Source organism: Pleurodeles waltl, chromosome 1_1 (assembly GCF_031143425.1).
Source record: "Pleurodeles waltl isolate 20211129_DDA chromosome 1_1, aPleWal1.hap1.20221129, whole genome shotgun sequence".
Lineage (NCBI taxonomy): Eukaryota > Metazoa > Chordata > Amphibia > Caudata > Salamandridae > Pleurodeles > Pleurodeles waltl.
In genome coordinates, this window is record NC_090436.1 from 789,929,934 (window position 1) to 789,948,715 (window position 18,782).

General features: G+C 41.4%; 1 protein-coding gene across 11 annotated transcripts in view; it reads right to left on the reverse strand.

Annotated features, from left to right (window-relative positions):
• AOPEP (aminopeptidase O (putative)) overlaps positions 1-18,782 on the reverse strand; it is a 1,364,679-nt gene that overhangs the window by 643,672 nt on the left and 702,225 nt on the right. For all 11 annotated transcript variants that reach the window (XM_069228080.1, XM_069228005.1, XM_069228042.1 and 8 more), the window contains 2 exons: positions 13,893-13,995; positions 13,674-13,781 (listed from right to left, as the gene is read on the reverse strand). In XM_069228080.1, the coding sequence (XP_069084181.1) occupies positions 13,674-13,781; positions 13,893-13,995 (211 nt within the window). The remainder of the gene's footprint in view (positions 1-13,673; positions 13,782-13,892; positions 13,996-18,782) is intronic.

The following is an 18,782-nucleotide window of genomic DNA, read 5'->3' on the forward strand; positions in this document are numbered from 1 at the left end:
CATTCTGCGTTATCACCTTTTCACATCCACCTAAAAAAAGTGCGCTTTAATGCTAGTGGGCCAAAACTTTACTTTGCCAATGGTATTTTCTGTAAATTCCTTCTCTTTTTTTTCTTTTTCTACTCATTTATGTGTGTGTCTGTATGTCTTCGGGTTACAACAATTCAAACCAACAGTACCTTTTCACTGTACCAATAATAATTAGATTTTCTTGTTCGGAAAAAAACGGGCTATTAAAATTAAATGTGGTAGATGGCTTTTCGTAATTAAAAATATTCAGTGCGAGGCTATGCTGCCACATTTAGGCCGTGGCATGTTTTCATCTCTTTATTCTTGTGGCACATGTTTGTAATAAATTGCATTTTTTTGTCTATGTTTCAAGTGTTCTGATTGATACAGGAAGTGAGTTCTCTGCACATTATTTTCTCCTTTCTAATTCCAGTAGGCACCGAACCCTTGACATCGCACTTTAAACACTATCAAAAGAATCAATAAATACACATTGATTAATGCTGCACACCTGAAATAATTGCCTCTCACCTGCAGGTAGAGTGAAACCTGGAACACAAAACTTCCATTCATGGCTCGTGTGCAGTCTCTTGCCTCCTCGCAGCGTTTTCTTTTCTCTTTTTAATGATTACCAAAGCCTGCCTTCTACAATAGGCCCATTTCACAGCTTGTTAACTTGAGGAAAATGAATCATTGTTTTCAAATCAAGCTTTTTCTGGGCTCTGAGCTGCCAACTTCTTCTTTATCTGCTGAACAGCACTTGCACAATTCGAAGCCCTACTTTATTTTCGCAAAACTAATTGAAGATTCTGTGATTTGTGGCTTTTCCTAGTTGTTTATTTTGGGTTGATGCACGAAATAAAACCCCCATAAAGGTACGCTTATCGTTTTGGAGAGGTCTGATTTCTAGCCTTATTCACAGAAACCAGAAGGGTGCACACAAGGGAAATCTACACCTGTCGGTGTCGCCAGTGTACACTTAGATCCCCTAACCCTAGGTGTGGGCAGTCCTGAGTCATAGGGTTACGGTAGATGTTAAATTTCACATGTATGTATTTCTCTACATCTATCCCTTCTCGCTCTTCGAGCACCACCTTGCTGGTGGCCATACAAGTGTCAGTTTCGAAGTGCACTGGTGGGTGGGAAATTGCAAATTCTGGGGGGAAACGCAGAGGGAAGGCTTTGTGCTCGCTCTGGGGTCATGACCTTGTAGATGAGCGTTTCACAAGCAATGTTTACACTATTTAATATATTTTTATGTGAACTAAGCATTTCTGCCAGAAAAATCTGTCCATTGGCACCACGTACCACATTACATCATAGATGCCAGCATAGCTCAGCGCTGGAGGTGACTGGTGATGAATGGAATGAGTAATACAATTGCAGCAAGTTCTACATTATTTGCATTACACACATGAACTTTATTTCCGCGTTGCTTATCTCTTTAATTTAGGACACATGGAGATGAAGTGATCTGCCCAATTCACAGTTTGGTTAGTGCTTAAGTTGCATAAGAATACGTGCCTGGGTCCAAAGTTTTGTTCTGAAACCCGCGGCTGGCACTATCGAAGGTTGGGGTGTGGAATACCAAGGCTTCATAGGCTTCATTCCACCTCATGCCTCCTGAAGGCACCACTAGACACTGTACGGCTCTTTATCTCACTCTTGCATGACCTGTGCCATCCCTGCTTTTTATCCTGGTCACTGTTTTTCCGTGTTTCTCCTACTCCATCTCCCCCCCTTTGTGTTTTACCTCTCTTGTTCTGCATAACAGTTTGCTGAGGAGAAATAAGTGCCTGTCCCCAACAAGCATTGGCAAAGTCACTATGTCTCTCCTATGTGAGAGGTATTGACTTTGCCAATGTCTTTTAGCCATGCTGTGCAGCAGTGGGGATGTACTGCATGCCTCAAAGTAAAGTTAGAAAAAAAGAGCAATGATGTTGCCGGCACTGGTGGTGTAATTGGGCTTTTTTTTTGTTTTTTTGTTTTTAACTCTTGCCTTGTCTGTCTTGCCCACCTGCCAAAGGGAATGCGTACGACGGACAGAAAACATGGGAGGGAACAATACAGTAATTTAAAACAAAATGCTATGATGCTGCCAGCACTTTTATTTGTTATGGCAGGTGGGGGGAAGTGAACACAAATAACGGGAGGGTGCAGGTGGGAGGGATGAATCAACACAGACAAGGGTGGGGGGCAGGACGGGAAGAAGCAATACAATCGGTGAGGGTCCGAGGGGAAAATGCAGAGGGAAGAATGAGTAAAATAGTACCTGAAACCCAGCATACATCAGAAGGACACTAAAAAAAGTAAATCAATCAGTACTTGGAGGCTGCTCCAAACTTCTGAACAGGAAGTGACGTTGGTAAGAACTAGCCAATTAGAAGGCAGCAAATATGAGTGATATTGAAGTCAATGAATGGTAACCAATGGGTGTGCTCCAAGCCCCTCACAGTAAACAATACCCCTTGAAGCAACAGCGCTTGCACAAGCGGCAGACAAGGCCTAAAAATTAACGGTCCTCACCTGCGACCACTAGCTCAAATTAAGCATGTTTGGTTAAGGGCTGGGATTACAATGCATTTTTCCCAGTTCCAATGACAGCAATTTACTGCTAGACTTTTATCCTAGTTGAAATCTGACTCACAGAGACAGATGCTTCACTTTCTGCAGATTAAATTATACTGTACACTCCCATGAACCTATTGTGAGGATTTAAGCTAGCTGGTAAATGGAACAAAAGAAGGTGTGCTGAGATGCCTGAAAGAAAATCTGGCTGAAGTCATGAGGACTCGGTTATAAGTGAAGACTAGTGTAAAATGCATTAGGGCAGGCTAAGGCCAGTGAGAGCACTAGGAGTATTACAGACCAGGAGAAAGAAAGCAAGCAAATGTTGAAAACAATGAGCATGAAACTCGACTAGTTAGACATAAAGAATTGTATCAACAGGCCTTGGCAGTTCACACTCTCTTCACCAGCTTCGCTGTGACAGAAAGGATCAGTTCAGGGACGAGGAAGCTCCGATCAGGGCTTCAGTTAGTTTTATTGGCATGGACGTCATAAGATCCTGTGCCTGAAATTGTAGAAGTCTCTGCCTTTCCTGGAGGCCTAAATGAGATCCATGACAAATTATTGCATCCAATAAACAGATTGCCGCAACGCAAAACGATGGAGGCCCCAGCAGATTGGGATGAGGGCCTTATCGTAGAGATATCGATTGTCCTTGGGCTAAATGAAGTCCCCTTGAAAGGCTGGTGGCCCCTCAACACGGCAGGGCTTGCAGCGGCCTGTGTTACACCCCCGGCAAAAAGGATACAGCAAGAAATCACGAGGGTCAGGTCGGTGTGGGAACCTGAAACGGAAGTAACTGACGAGAAGCAGAAACGTACACTCACGGAAGAGAGGGAAATTGCCATTTTGGCACACTACAAACTAATCCATTTTAAATATTTATACAGAGTTTACTACATCATAGAGCAACTCTGGCACAAGAAGTAAGACTCTTCCGAAGCTTGCACTCGATACCTTAAAAAAGAAATGATGTCTACATGCATTTTGGCGTTACAGTGATACAGTCGACCACATGACAGTGGTTGGGGTCCTTGGCTGGACAATAGTTCGCCCTGCTAAGATTGCACTATTGGAACTGAAAGATCACTCTGCGGTGGCGAAATACCTAAAGTTTTTAATTAATCTGAAACTGATCACAGTGTCTTACCGAAACGGGAAGCCCCGCCCCCGTGCACAGAACATGGAGGGAGCCCCCCTCTGGATTCACTCAGGCCAGCTGCTGTGCTGAGGGTGCCCCCTAGAGCTTGGGGGCCTCCAGCACCGCGGGTGCTGCAGGGGCATTTGTTACGCCCCTGACTGCGCTTACCTAAGCGGGACACTAAACAGAAGTGACACGCCAAATAATCATCGTAGATCAGGAAGTGGACCCGCGCCATGGACACATTTATGTTAATGAAAGAATGTCGCCCAGCTGCCACTGCGGCGATCCTGTTATGTCACGCCGCACCAGCCCTTTCTTGCCAAAGAGTAACATTGGAAAATACAGAAAAGGCTGCTGCGGACACCGTGCTCAGCAGCACTTTTACTAATCATCGGTTTAGTGAAACAAACAAAGCATACAATTCCCAGAATTGTTTAAAGAAAGAGCAGCTTATTTTCGTATTCTTGACTTCAAATGAAAAACGTCATGGCATTTCGCAAGGTGACAAATTAAATGCAAGTGCGACAGACAAAGATTTCTGTTATTTTACTGTCCTAAACATACATTTGCTGTTTGTCTTGTTTTTCTGTTCCTTTTTGCACATAAAATGACTGAGTTTTTTTGTGCAAACTGCAAACATTATTTTGTATTTATTTACCAGGCCTACCCATCAACATCTGTTTATTCTACTTGCTAATAATTTCCTCCCTGCAATTAATCGCTAATTGCAAGAAGAGAGTCCTGCTTTCACAATAAGGATCACACCATCATCCGTCCATGAGTAAATGAATCATCGGAGCCATCACAACAAATGCTTGCGTCAAAGTTTTCTATGTACAAACACAATTTGTTTCTACCCACACCAGGTGTCACCAGTGCAAACAGCGGATAATGAATTACCATGTGGGAGATGAACACTCCTTTCAAAGCCATGGCACTTGTTTACCTCTCTCCCATAACTAGCTGCAAAGCCAGTCTATACAGCTTTAGCAACTGCTTGATGGATGGGACAGGGACAAGGTCGCCTGATTACGACCTTGGCGGATGGTATATTCTGTCACAAACGTGACGGATATCCCGTCTGCCAGTTTAGAAGTTCCGTATGATATAATGGAACTTGTAATACGGCGGATGGGATATTCGGCATGTTTGTGAGGGAGTAACCCCATCCGCTAAGGTCGTAATCAGGCCCAAAGGGTCCAAGTCACAATGAAAGTAGTAAATCTGTACCTGGGCTGCGTAGGGTGTGTATGAATTGGTGTAGCTTTAGCAGCAGTATACCTGGAAAGTTGCAGTCTTTTAGGCCAAACAACATTTTTAGGAATTGCTGTTTCCCAAATGTGTAATTGCACGCGAGGTACACTTATGCATTGTGGAACGGCAGCCTGCTCCGGAAATCGCCCTATTTTTGCTTTTTTGCCCTCAACAGGGAAACATTTTCAACCATTTCCACCCCCCCCAGAAAGTTTGGGGGTGTTTTGCTTGTCTTCATCTCGGAAGGGGATTCATCTCAGCAATTTGATAGCACAAATGTCTATTTGCAGGGAAGGAAAAGGTCAGCGATGATTTTGCAAAGTTCCACAAGTTTTTGGGTATTCACTGACTATGAGGGCAAGCATACCTTCCTCCACCCTCCAGCCACCTTTCACATTCAGGTTAATTCTAGGTAACCACACACAATCATGGAATACAATTACGCGGCCAAAGTATCCTTTTCTGGAAATATAGTAGAAGTAAATTGAGTGTGTTTCAGCCACAAACCCAGGTTTATGGACGAAAATGGGTAATGAGTATCGAGCTGAAAAAAATCTATCATGCTGCCTGACCCCGATTTGGTGGTGGATGACTTATAATTATTTGTAGTTAAATTCTATAAAAAATAAACTCTTCTAAACGTCAAGGGCTCACGTATCTGGATCGAGGCAGTTTGGCTCCATCCAGATTATGAGCCCTCTCCTCTTGCCTGCTAAATCTGTGCGTAACTTGGGTATCCATCTGGATGGAGATCTATTGTTGAAAACTCAAGTTTACAAAGTTACTAGTGCCACTTCCTGCAAGTAAAAATTCTAAAAGGTTGCTTCCATTTATCAATCCAATAGCATATCCTTGTTTCAATCAAAGCTAGACTGCAAGGACACCATTTATTTGGAAGCACCTGCCAAGCGTTTACTTAGAATCAAGTAAGTGCAAAATAATGCATCCAGTCTCCTTGTTGGGCAGCACAGGAGATAACATATTAATCCCAACCTCAACTCTGTGCATTGACCACCAGCTAAGCAGCTAATAGTACTTGAAGCAATAATAACGGTACATAAAGTGGTATACTCATATCTCAGTTCTGAGGGACCAAATGTAGCTAGCGTACCCCTGACCAGTGTCTCTGGCCAGCTAATCAATCTCTACTACAAGTGGCAAAACGTGAACTGCCTCTTATGGAGATAGAATGTTCTCAGTGGTAGCAGCAAAGCAATATAACAAATTTTTCCTTCTTTTATGTGGTGAACAACAGTTAATGAACTTCAGAAAGAATCTAAAATATTGCTGTTTAATAGATAGGCTTCCAAATTGATCAGTGTATTCTTATTTTTATTTTAGTCTTTTCTTTAGTTTTGTTGGTTATGTCAGGCTCTACAGTAAAAGATGATTTTCAAGCATGTGCTAATCGCAACAAACCTTCTATTCATGAAAGGTAAACAAATCGAATTCCAGTCAGTGCTGATTGTGAACTGTACCTCGCAAAAACAGCTACATTTGTCCAGCTGCAGGTTTTTTTTAAATTCACATTGTACTTTGAAAAATAAACATTAACCAAACATATACACCTCGGCCCCTATTGTTTGAAGAAATTTGCTCATCGTAGATGTGGTTATACAGTTAATTGGTTTAGTCCGCAGAAAAATATTTTTTGATTGCTAACAACATTTGATCCACCCAAGAAATGTGCACAAAACACTCCAAAAAAGTATCTGAAGTAGGAATCTGATTTGCCCCTTTATCGCAGACTCCGCTCAAATGGTAGGCTATAAACTGCTTAGTATTAACTGCCGACCCTTGGTGAAACACTACGCCAACATCTTAAACCTTATTCAGGATCACTCCCCAGAAGTTTTGTTTCTTACCGAAACTTGACCATTCCAGGACACTGTAGCAGAGCCTGCATTAGCGCTGTCCTCGGGCTACTACTTAAAGAATAGTAACAGGGCAAGCGGTAGAGGCGGCGGTCTTGCTGTGATTTACAAAAATAAATATGCCTGCAACTTGTCCCACTGCCCCATTCAAGATAGCGAAAGTGCCTTTTTAAGGTTCCTTAGAATGAAAATCTTATTCTGACTCGACTCCTTATTTACCACTCCTTCTAAAGTTCTCAGGGAGGCCTTGATTACAACCACGCCGTCGTTGATTCTTAAGTAAGCCAATTTTAATGTTGTAGCCGATCTTAATCTTCATTTTGATGATATCCGTGATGGAAATGCCACCTGTCTGTTGAAGGATCTTGCTGCCCTACGCAGCTAGTATCCAGCGCTGAGCACTCAGTTGCTCATCTTTTAGATCCAGTTTTTTCCAATTTGACCACTATTCAAACAGATAGTCCCGACTCCTATGGCCTGAACTGGCCACTATCTGATTCAACTATTCCCTCATCAGTTATATCACTCTAACACCTCCAGCTCGGTCATGGTGAGTAAACGCCCATGGCATAAGCTTGATTAAAAAAAATGTGGGGACTTCATTCTACCCAATAGCACACCGCTGATCCAAATGCAGAAACAGCTTACAATAACTTACATTTTTAGCGCCCTGCAGCCTTAGACAAGTTTATCCCCATTAAACAGGTATCTAAGAGGAAGAAACATATTGCCCCTTGGTTTAGTGATATACTTATCACAGCAAAGAAGCACTGTAAAATTGTGGAGCGCTCCTGGAGGAAGGCTTACGACCCCCTTTTAAAAGTTCAGTATAGGGCAGCTATCAAGTTTTATCATAAATTGATTTCTAAAACAAAAGCTGACTATTTCGCAAGACAATCAGAAACATTTTTAATCCCACTAAAGAAATATTTAAGCTACTAAATAGCTTGTTAAAACCAACTTTTTAATCGACCCCACTGTCACTTCCTATGGTCAATGTAAGAAGATAGCAGAATACTTCGGAAACAAAATAAAAGATATCTAAACTAAACTTTCCTTGAATCATGTACCCTTGGACCCCGTACCTAAGAGAATACTTTCGGAGATTTCTAACCCTACAGTGGCGCTTGTTTCTTTCCCTCTCCTGGACCTGGAGGAGATGCTGGATATTAGTCCCCAAATCAAAAAGAGCTCTCTGGCATACCCAATAAAGCCAGATATATTTTTAAAGCTTGCAGACCCCACTAATGCCGTTCTACTTTCTGCTTACAAGTAACTAATTTAGTTCTGTTGTCACCTCAGGAAACATTCTAAGGTTATCTCTCTGCTGAAGAAGCCTTCTTCAGATGCCTCAAAACTGAGAATTTCCGCCTCATTTTCCTGGTGCCTTTCCTTGCGAAGGTCATTGAGAAACACGTAAATAACTTACATACTGTTGAAATACCTGGATGACAATCATATTTTAGATATTTCTCAGAATGACTTTAGGCCAAGGCACAGCATTGAAACAGCACTACTGGCAGGTACAGAGCAGTTTTGCTTGGCCTTGGACGAAGGACGCACATTGGTGCTGATTTTGCTCGACCTGAGCGCTGCTTTTGATATGGTGTCTCATATGATCTTGCTACAGCGCCTACAGAGCATCGGCATTGGTGGGACAGCCTTGCGTTAGCTCGCCTCCTTCTTATCAGAATGATCCATTCAGGTAATTTCTCCACCTTTAAAATCTAACACACACTTTTTACAATATGGCGTCCCACAAGGTTCGTCATTGAGCCCTACTTTATTTAACATTTATGTTCAACCACTAGCACAGGTTATTGAACACAACGGGATGACATTGATATCCAATGCTGATGACACTCAGTTAGCACTGTCTCTCACAGACAACTCCTCACCGTGCTAATTTTTTAAAAGGACTATCAGCAGTGGCGGAACAGATGAACGCCAACTGTCTTCATCTAAATGCTATTAAACAGAAGTTCTTTTGTTAGGCAAAGATACCCATTTATAGGGAGACAACATGTGGCCGATCCATTCTGACCCCCCCATTCCTAAATCTTTTGTAAAAAACCTGGGTGTCACTGTGGAGCAACGTCTTGACTTTTGAGACAGCACGGTGGGTGGTGCTTGCTTCGGGCTCTTAAGGAGTCTTAAACCCATTTTTTGTTTTTTGGAGCCCAACACATGGCAGATCATTGTCCAGGCTACGATTTTAACTCGGCTGGATTACTGTAATGTTCTCATATTTGGGTGCAAATAAATCAGTGACTAGGAGACTCCAGCTAGTTCAAAAAGGCTGCCACAAGACTCGTTTTCGCTCCCTAAGTTTTGTTCAGTCTCTGGACTTCTGTTAGAGCTACACTGGCTCCCTGTGGAGAAATTCATACTTTTATATCTTTGTCTGTGGTACACAAAATTCTATACTCCCACGGACCTCTCATCCTATCAAAATTGTTGCTTTCTTATCGCCCAGCCTGTGCTCTGCGTTCCACAGATCTCGTTCTAGCTGAGATTCCTCACGTTAGACGAACAATAGCAGGTGGATGTTTCTTTAGAGCCAAGGCCTTTGCTGTTTGGAACTCGCTTCCCCTTCATATCAGGAACATTGAGAATCATCTGCACGTTAGTGAGATTTTGAAATCCTAGCTCTCTCCTATAGAATCCTGAGGTACCATTTTTTGTTCTGACTTTTGCAGCCATAGTGAATTCTCCATATCGCCTTTGTAGGCTAGAGCTGGAAGCCCCGTAGTTCGAGCAGCCTTGCGCTTTATAAAACCTGTAACATAACATAACGTTTGCCAAATTTCATGCAGATCAGTCAAATGAGGGAAAAAGGCTTGGAGGGGCTGGTTGGGCTTGCATATATCGGTTATAATTGCAAGGAAAATACTTGCTCAAGTTCAAGACAGAACTATACCTGATGTGCAGTAATGAACTGCTTTCTACTAGTTAAAATCCTTTTTAGGTCTCACCCTACAGACAGCATTAGCTGTCGGCTGGCAGACTCCTTGCAACCAATAAACCTAAATTGGGTTTAGGGTATGATACTTGCTCATAATTCAGTGGCTTTCTTGCCTAGCACAGCTCCCTGCTTTTCATTAAATGGTGTGTTTCTCTGTTTTTGTCTTTGTTATTCCCAGAGGACTGTTTCGGTCTCACCTTGTTTTGAATGGCCAGGTAGTTGTATCCTTCCACTACTGAAAATCAGAGATTATTTTCCCACACAACTGGGTTACCAGTTTAATTGGGTGAGGTGTGGGAACATAGAATAGAAGAAAATGTATAATTATCAACTGAATTTGTCTCTACTGTCAGCTTCCCAACAAGTGTGCAACAATTTTACAGAATGCCTTATGGATCACTTGATCGCATAGGTAACATTAAATTCAGAGTTGTACCACTATTCCTAATACTTATCTCTTTGGCACATTACACATTTTTTATAGGTTTCCTTCATACCCATTTTTCATTTATTAGAATTTACCAGGAGAATTGATCAATTGTCAGTTCACAATGAAAAATCATGATAAGCTGCAGCTCAGTTGTTGGCTCTGGGTATTACGTGTTTTGGACAACCATTAACGTTAAATTTCCTTGTGACGAGAAGGGTCTGATGGACGTAGCAGTATATAACTTTTGTGAATCAGCCATCTGGACAAGAAATTACAGGTAAAACCGTTGTCACTAATTTCTTATTTTCCTATTTATGTTCATATTTTTATTTCAACAATTAGTTTCTACGCAAATGACCCCTTGCTGAAATTAGATTTTTTCAACTCTTCAGAAATGTTTAGCTTTCCAGATTCACCCACGAGTTTCACACTTGTTTCCACCACAAACTGCAAGTAAGTAGAAACCAAAAAGAAATGGAAACATCAACAACCATTTAGGAAATTGCAAAAATGGTGGTAAAAATGTTTTTATTTACACACCTGCCTTATAGAAAGCTGGGAATAGGGTAGTCACAGCACATCAAAACGTTTTGTGATGCCATCTTTAGGAAAAAAGTATCGACTGTACTTTGCAGCACACTTTTCCTGTTTTTCAAAACAAAATGGTTACATTTAGGCAAATTTTCTCATTTCGCTCCATGAGGAATCCACAAATCCTGGGTACCTTTAGAATACCAAAAATGTGGGGAAAGAAAAGGACACACATTTGGCCTGGATAACATCTGTGGAAAAAATGTTTGAAGGCTAAATGGCACATTGTTCCAAACATCCAAATAATGTCTCAGCATTGTGGAGGAAAAGCCTCAGCATTTAAGAAAGTTGCCATAAAATTCCAGCCTTCTAGTCTTTTCCTCTGTGTATGCTGAGGAAATGGCCCAATAATAAAAACAAGTGTATACAAAATATGATGAATATGCAAGTTAAAACTAAAGTTCAACTTTTGCACTATCTTACACTTTTGTAGCAAGTCTAGCACTACAAATGGCCAATCACTGATACTGCAACACCCTTCCATAGAAAATAAGTAAGTGAGGGACTTTAAAAAAAAATAACATAGGACATAATATTACATTATTTCTATTTAAACTAGCTAAAAATGCAAATAAATATAAATTAATGTTACAACATATATCAAAATAATGCATATTTATTATTTAATTATAACATATTTAACAACTAATTTTAAATTTAAAATCCGACTGGCTTTCGCTGGATGGAAGCTTTAATTGGATCTTTGGACATTAAATGCTGCAATGCACCAACAATATGGGTACGTACAAACAGTAGCTGTTCAGTTGTTCCAAACAATATGAATCACAATTAGTAGTGTTCACAATCAAATAATGAAAGAAACTCACACATGTGGGCAAACAAATAATCATGGTTTATACTGGTGGCCGTTCAATGGATGCTTAGCGGTGTCTAGCAGAAGGCTAGACTCTGTGACCAGGACACGCCTGGATAGACCAAACATACACCCATGTAGCTCTTGGGATGGAGGAGCTAAGGGCCCTCTTTGATAAACACCCTGACATCAAGATAATCAACTTTCTTGTGGCTAATGGTGTGAGCACATCTTAGATAGTAGTCACTGTTGTTTAATTCCATGACATACTTTGAGAGGAGCTACCTTATAGCATCCCAGAACGACCACAATGACATTAACCAAAGGTTCATATGTCTCATACATTCATCATAGGAATCATGTCAGGTTATCCGCTCTTCCTACCGTGAAAGTTCCATAGTTCAAGCAAAAGAAATGCGCATAGTGGTGGAGCGTACCTGAAAATATATCTCTTAACTAATCTAAAAAAAATATTAAGTGAGGCAAAAACATGCACTTCACTCTAGGGATCTGTGTTTATTTAGAGACCATACTCTTTGGAAATGCGTACAGATATTATTTGCATGATTGTGCTCAACGTTGGTATGCAGGGTTGCTACATTAGGGAGATCCTACCAATATCGGTCGGTGAACCTTTCCCAACTCTCTCGAAACTATCACTGTTTGCCTTTGGTTAAACTAAAGTGCCCACCACGCATACATAATAATACTGCTGACCCCCTAAGGGTTTGTACAGTTATGTTCAGGAACAGCTAACACAAACCAACTTTCTCCTATGTGTTTGTAAAGGTGCTTCAACCCAGTCACTCGCCAGTAGTTGGATTCTCCATTTGCCTTCCACCACTTTAACAGCTCGTTAAATTCTGTCTCTTTTCGCATTAATGCTTGTGCGCAATGAGCTGATTGATATGAGTAGTATATTTGTAATCTCTATTTGGCTAGTGCTTGCCTCCAGATTCCTCTGATTTTGCATCTTTGGGTGACTCATGTTAAGTGAAGGACCAGGAATGATAGAGCGCGTCTGTTACACTAGTCTCTCTCCCCACATTTGAGACAATGAAGTCATGTGCCCCATGTAACTGTTGAACTATTTATCTTTACAGCTGGGTTTGGACCAGGCAAACGTTTGCTGGCCCTTGGGCATATGGAGAGTGGGCAGTGCCACTGTGCCCTATCGGTATTCTCACTGCCACACTCCTCAGTCATTCCTCTCTCTATTTCTTCACTACCTTAGAAGTTTCACTAGGAGCTTCCATAGCTCCTGTTACACCAGATCTCTCTGAGAGGTAGTTCTTCTCCACCCCGCAACACATCTGCTCATACTGCTGATTAATATCATGAAGCGCATTTCCACTGCGAGCACCCACCAAGTCCATTGCCACCACCAGGTCATTTGTCATCTCCCCGGGATAAGGCACAGATTTCTGCATTGTTCTGGCTAAAGGTGAGTCACTCTTCATCCGCAGTGGTCCTTCAGTGGCCCACTGCTTCCGAAAGCTTCAAGACCATTAGGATGGGAAATACAGGGGATCCAGTTCTGGTCGGTTTGACCATATCTGCAAACCCAATCTGCTGGCCCTGCATCTCTGTGTTTTTAACGCAATAGTGAATACAAACATTGTATTGAAATGTGACAGAAATTTGGAAACTGTTGCTGCAGCCTGAAAATTCACCTGTCAAGCAGATATTATATTTTGAACCCTGCTTTGGCCAATAGCTACAAAATAACGAAGGCAGAGAGAACTAACACTATAAATAGGTAGCGATTAATACTCTTACAGCTATTTATAAACTTTGTGATAAATGCACGAGCCGGTGCTGTGTAATCTGTATAATCCCATGTGGTTTAAGCTTCGAGGTATACTTTAACCATTAGCTGCCTACTGGTTGCACATGATAGTCCCATTAGTACCCGCTGTAATCAGAAAGCTGCAATCACAATAAGCATATCTAACATACTTGCAAAAGAATGATCAAGTAAGGCTCTCTGGCCACAAGTAATTTTTATTTCATTTTGTGTATACCTGTGACAGGACCAGTTGCCCATGAAATCTTCTTACAAACTTCTTTAGAACTCTGAAATATGTCTCTTCTCCAATTTTGCTTGCTATATGACGTAGCAAGAAATACCCCTGTAAGAAACCAATGACAAATTGTGACTCTCACCATCAGTAGGCATCACAGTGCATAACAGCACAGTGGTGCTAAGGCAAATGTCTGACAGACTTGTTTGGATCAATTACCTTCAGGTAATGGACTTGCATAAAGTTCTTCTCTGGATTTAGACCATGCTTGACCATTGAGGCACCAGACTCCGTCACTTCCCCTGTATTCTCTCGGTTGGGCCTAAAAAAATAACATCAGTCCGTATTTTAATTCCACTTCAGTTTAATGCAATAGGAACCTTTCAAAATAATCAAACATGTTTTACTACCACTAAAACCTCAAATATGAACATTTTGAATAAAATGTTACCTTTCTATCCCTTTTCTTGTCATTTGATAATTAAGGTACTTCACTCAGAAAGTCTGTATAGCTAATGATTTTACACTGAGTACCAATAATTAAAGTTAGCTTGGATGTTTGAGCACTTTCTTGTCCTCGATCATGCGTTAGTGAGATCTAAAATTCCTAATATTGTGCATTACTCCCAAACATCTCTAGTATGCTATAACTAAGGAACTAATTCCTCCACACAATGCTTCATAAAATGCACGTTAAACCAGAATCTAATACAAAGACCGTGGAAAATAAATCACCCAACAGTTGCCCTTTTATTCAAACTGCTGTTAATTCCTTGGAAGACAACGTGAGTAGACTTTTTTTAGACAATAAAAACATGGAAAATGGGCACTGGATCCAGATTTTTTGGCGAACACCTAACATGCAGCATTCTATATCTGAAACAAGTTTAATAAGTTGGGTGAAGAAGGGGATATGAGTTCATAGCGGGCGGTTGAGTTGGAGGGAATAAGTAGAATGGAAGGTAAAATGAGGTTAGCGGCGGGAGTTGAAGCAAGAAGGGAGGGAGTGGGTGATATTTAGGTCTGTTTGAGGGTAAAGCAAGATTAAACTGGATTGAGATAAGTCAACTATAGAGTTGACACTCTATAGAGAGGGATTTTAATGTAGTAGCTCTATTCCCAGTGACTCTTACTGCAATGGCTCTGGATTCCAGTTATTTACAGGATGAGTTTGCATCTCAGAGCGGGTATTACATTTAATCTATTATCTCTTTCAGCCTTCAGAAAATAAAATTCCAACTCTCACTCTCATCGAGGTGAACATTTTCCTTGTTCTCTCCTGCTCTTTCCTCCTCCCTTCAGGAGCAGGTAACATAGCTGAGAAATTGCCCCATAACACTTTCCCTGCAAAGCATAATAAGGTAAGATGGAACTTCTAACTGAAAGAGCGTTGACAGAGTTGCGTTTTCAGAATATTTGTGTGTTAATCCTAAACACATATGGTGGAAGGCAGAGGTGCATGCTCAGAGCTACTGAAATTTACAGTTTTGATGTAATCATTGTTTTTCCAAAAATTAAATAATCTGACACAGTTTATGCCCACAGTTGGCAACACTGTTACATGCCAAACTGGTCTGGTTCTCATTCGGAGGGGACCTGGCCAGCAGTTCGGATTGGACTGTCCTTTCTAGGGAAGAGCCAAGTCTAAATTGCATGTAGTTGGTCCCTCTCTCCAATGGCACAGATAAGCTAAAATGCAATATACTTGAATGTGACCGAGAGAAATTTCCTATGCCTTAGATTACTTCAAGCATTCCAGTTATCAGTTGGTTTGTGAAAACAGTTTATAGTAGCAAGGATACGTAAGTATGTAGCTTTTGCATAGCACAAGCCTAGCCAAAAGGCAGCAGAGAAATGTGTAGGGTCAAAGTAAATATACACTAGAGTAAATGGAGGGCATCTGAGAGTGGAAGTGGACTATTACTTTGTTGTGATGTAGTGTTTTTAAAGGGGTGCATCTTCAGTTCTTTTCTATAGTGATGCAGGTTTGGAGAGGTTCTGATGGACAAGGAGATGTTCCAGAACCTGGGTGGCTAAAAACACAAGGCTTGTTGCTTTTTAATTTTTTTGCACTTTATCCCCAGTCTGTTGGCGCTTTGGAACGTGGGCTTACCCGAGTCACAGGGGATCGTATGCTTTTCAGCCAGATAGGCAGTATCTCGGTCCTGGTGGCTTTGAGGATGATACAGCTAGTTTTGAAGATAGCCTGGGCCAGCAAAGTGAGACAATGGAGTTCCTTCAGGTTATGGTGATTTCATCAAATTTCTTCTATCCATTGATGATGTGTGCAACAGCATATGTGCCCAGACATGGACCCCAAGCTCGCTGTGCCATAAGATTCAAAGCAGACCTCTCTGATGAGGCCCAGTAGGACCAAACCCGTCTGGGGAAGGGTACTCTCCTATTTGTGATGTTGCAATTTCATCTACACTGTCCATTTGAGTGAGGGCCAGGATCAATTAGCAAGGGCAGAAAAGCAGTGATCTGTAATACAGTCCAGAGTGATTATGAACACCTGAGATTAATTCAAGTATTTAATCAATTTTGTTTGTGCTGTCTGTGTACATTTTTCTAAGTAGTAGAGGTATGCCCAGTCCTGTGATTAATTCAAACATCAAATCCTTCATTTATTTTGTTATTGCATTAACATGCTGAGCTATCGTACTAGTTTAAGAGCTACCACTGACAGGAACAGTAGTAAGAGTTACTCCTAATAGTTATGCACAATCAAACATTACTGACCATGTCATCCACACCAATGATTGACAAGCATTTCTAGGATTATGACCACAGAAAATGAAAGATGGTTTGGACTTTAAGGCTCAGTCAATCAAGCCTCGAGGTCCCTGGACCCTCTGCAAAGGACTCAAGATTTTGCAAAGGTTCGTATTCATGTGGATTTGAGATTTGCACAGATCAAAAATATCAATTTTATGGAGCTAGAATAAGTGGCTGTAAAAAACATTCACTAACATTCCCACTTTTCGGCTCCCTACACTCTTCAATGCTTACCTCTGCATCAGACTCACAATAATAACTTGCATGTCATCTCTGACTCATGACCCATGTGATCATTATGAACTATGAACCTTATGTCATGATCAGAGCCCCTGGACCACAAGTACTGCACTGGGCTCATAGCTACACCTTTTGACAGAATTGACACTAGAGTATCCTGGAGCCTCATCGCCTTCTTATTATAACTCTTGCTCCCCAATACAAGTCTACTAGTTCATGATTAACGTCTGAAACCCTCGTGGCACTAAGCAAGTTTAATTATTGAACTAAGTTCTCTATGGTTGGCTCTTGAAGCTCTCCCTAACATTATCGTTGACCCGTCAGGCCTGCACTAATCAATATCAATAGTTAATTATGCAATGGACTCGCACCTGCTTTACTGTTCCACTTGTTGCTTCTTGTAAGCGACACCCAATGCCCTGTACCTCACACCTCGTCTTTTTTAGACTTATTTTTGCAATGGAGAGCCTCCTTCTCTTCATGATCCCCGCCCGAGTCCGAATCCACTCTCCTGTGATATTGCTCACACTGAGTCATACAAATCCTGTTCACACTGACCGACTACATCGCCTCGAATAGGCACCCATAATGCTACCATCACCTGGTACATATTATCTATAAAGGCCTGACCAAAATATTAATACACTCAAAGTGGTTTCCCTCAATGCTAAAGGTCTTAACCACCCAGTCAAATGGAGGAAATGTTTCGACTACTGCCACTCCCTTAAATCAGGCTCAGTTTTCCTACAAGAAACCAAAATCAGCTATAAAGAGTCTCTTCCCCTAGGTATGGGTATCAGACATTGTCTGTTCTGCTGCAATCAACAAGAAAAACGGAGTGATTACAATGATCTCTAAAAATGCTGGTCTCTCAATTATCTCATCAGAGCCAGATGATAATGGTAGTTGGCTAATAACTCACTTACAATGTAATAACTCTGAGCTTTATGCATTGAACATATATGCTCAGACACCTGACGACCCCAAATTCTGGAACAGTTTATCCGCTAAAATCACCCTCTTCCCCCTGCCGTATCCTCCACCCCACCGCCCAGATTATACTTGGTGGCAATTTTAATCTCCCAATGGACCCACTACTAGATAGGCAATCTGCCTTTAAATACAGAACCCCTAAATCACATAAAGCAATGCACACATTGTGCACATCTCATAAACTATTGGATGTACGGAGACTGCACAACCCCACTGGCAACAACTTCATCTTCTTCTCCTCCCCACATAACGCCTCCAGAACTGACTACATTTTAGTTGACCAATCTCTACTCCAACATACCTGTTCTTCCTCCATAGAACCCATCATAATTTCAGATCATGCAGCAATCCCAATCACCCTCCATCACCCCTTCACTATTCCCCCAATAGTGAAATCTGATACAATGCCATTAAGAATGTCCCATCTGTTAAAGCCCCGAGCCCAGACGGTATACCTATTGAGTTTTATAAAACGTTTTCACACGTATCCATGCATATCAAAATATTCCCTTTGTTAATGCAAACTAGATTCTTTGCTGCCCACTCTTATATTGGACCACCGCTAAAGTGTTCAAACTAAAACTCAAAGATTCTGACATCTGTTGGACCTGTAACTTGTCACCTGGCAATGAAGAACATATGTTCTTTTCCTGCCCACACCTCGGTTCCTACTGGCGTGACATATCTGGCCAATTACACAAAATGTTCAAGATCCCATTCCACTAAATTACCTACTTATCATCCTGGAACCACATATCACAGACCTTCCTCTTGATCTCTCTGCTTCAGACCTCAATTTACTTGACCTTCTGCTCACCCTTGCCCTCAAAGTGATTTTGTTAGCATGGAAGTCTAATAACAGTGTTTCATTCCAGACTTGGTGGGCCCGAGTCACTTACCTGAGAAGCACACATCACCCAAACCCTCACTAGAGGCTACCCGACAACCTCACAGCACATATGGGACACACTAGACCTTTACATCTGCAATCAACCCCCATAATAGGAAACCCCGCTGATCTTCAGCACTTAGCTATAATCCTTGCCCACTGAACCGCTAGTATGACATTCCGATATTTAGTCAAAGGGGTATCCCTCC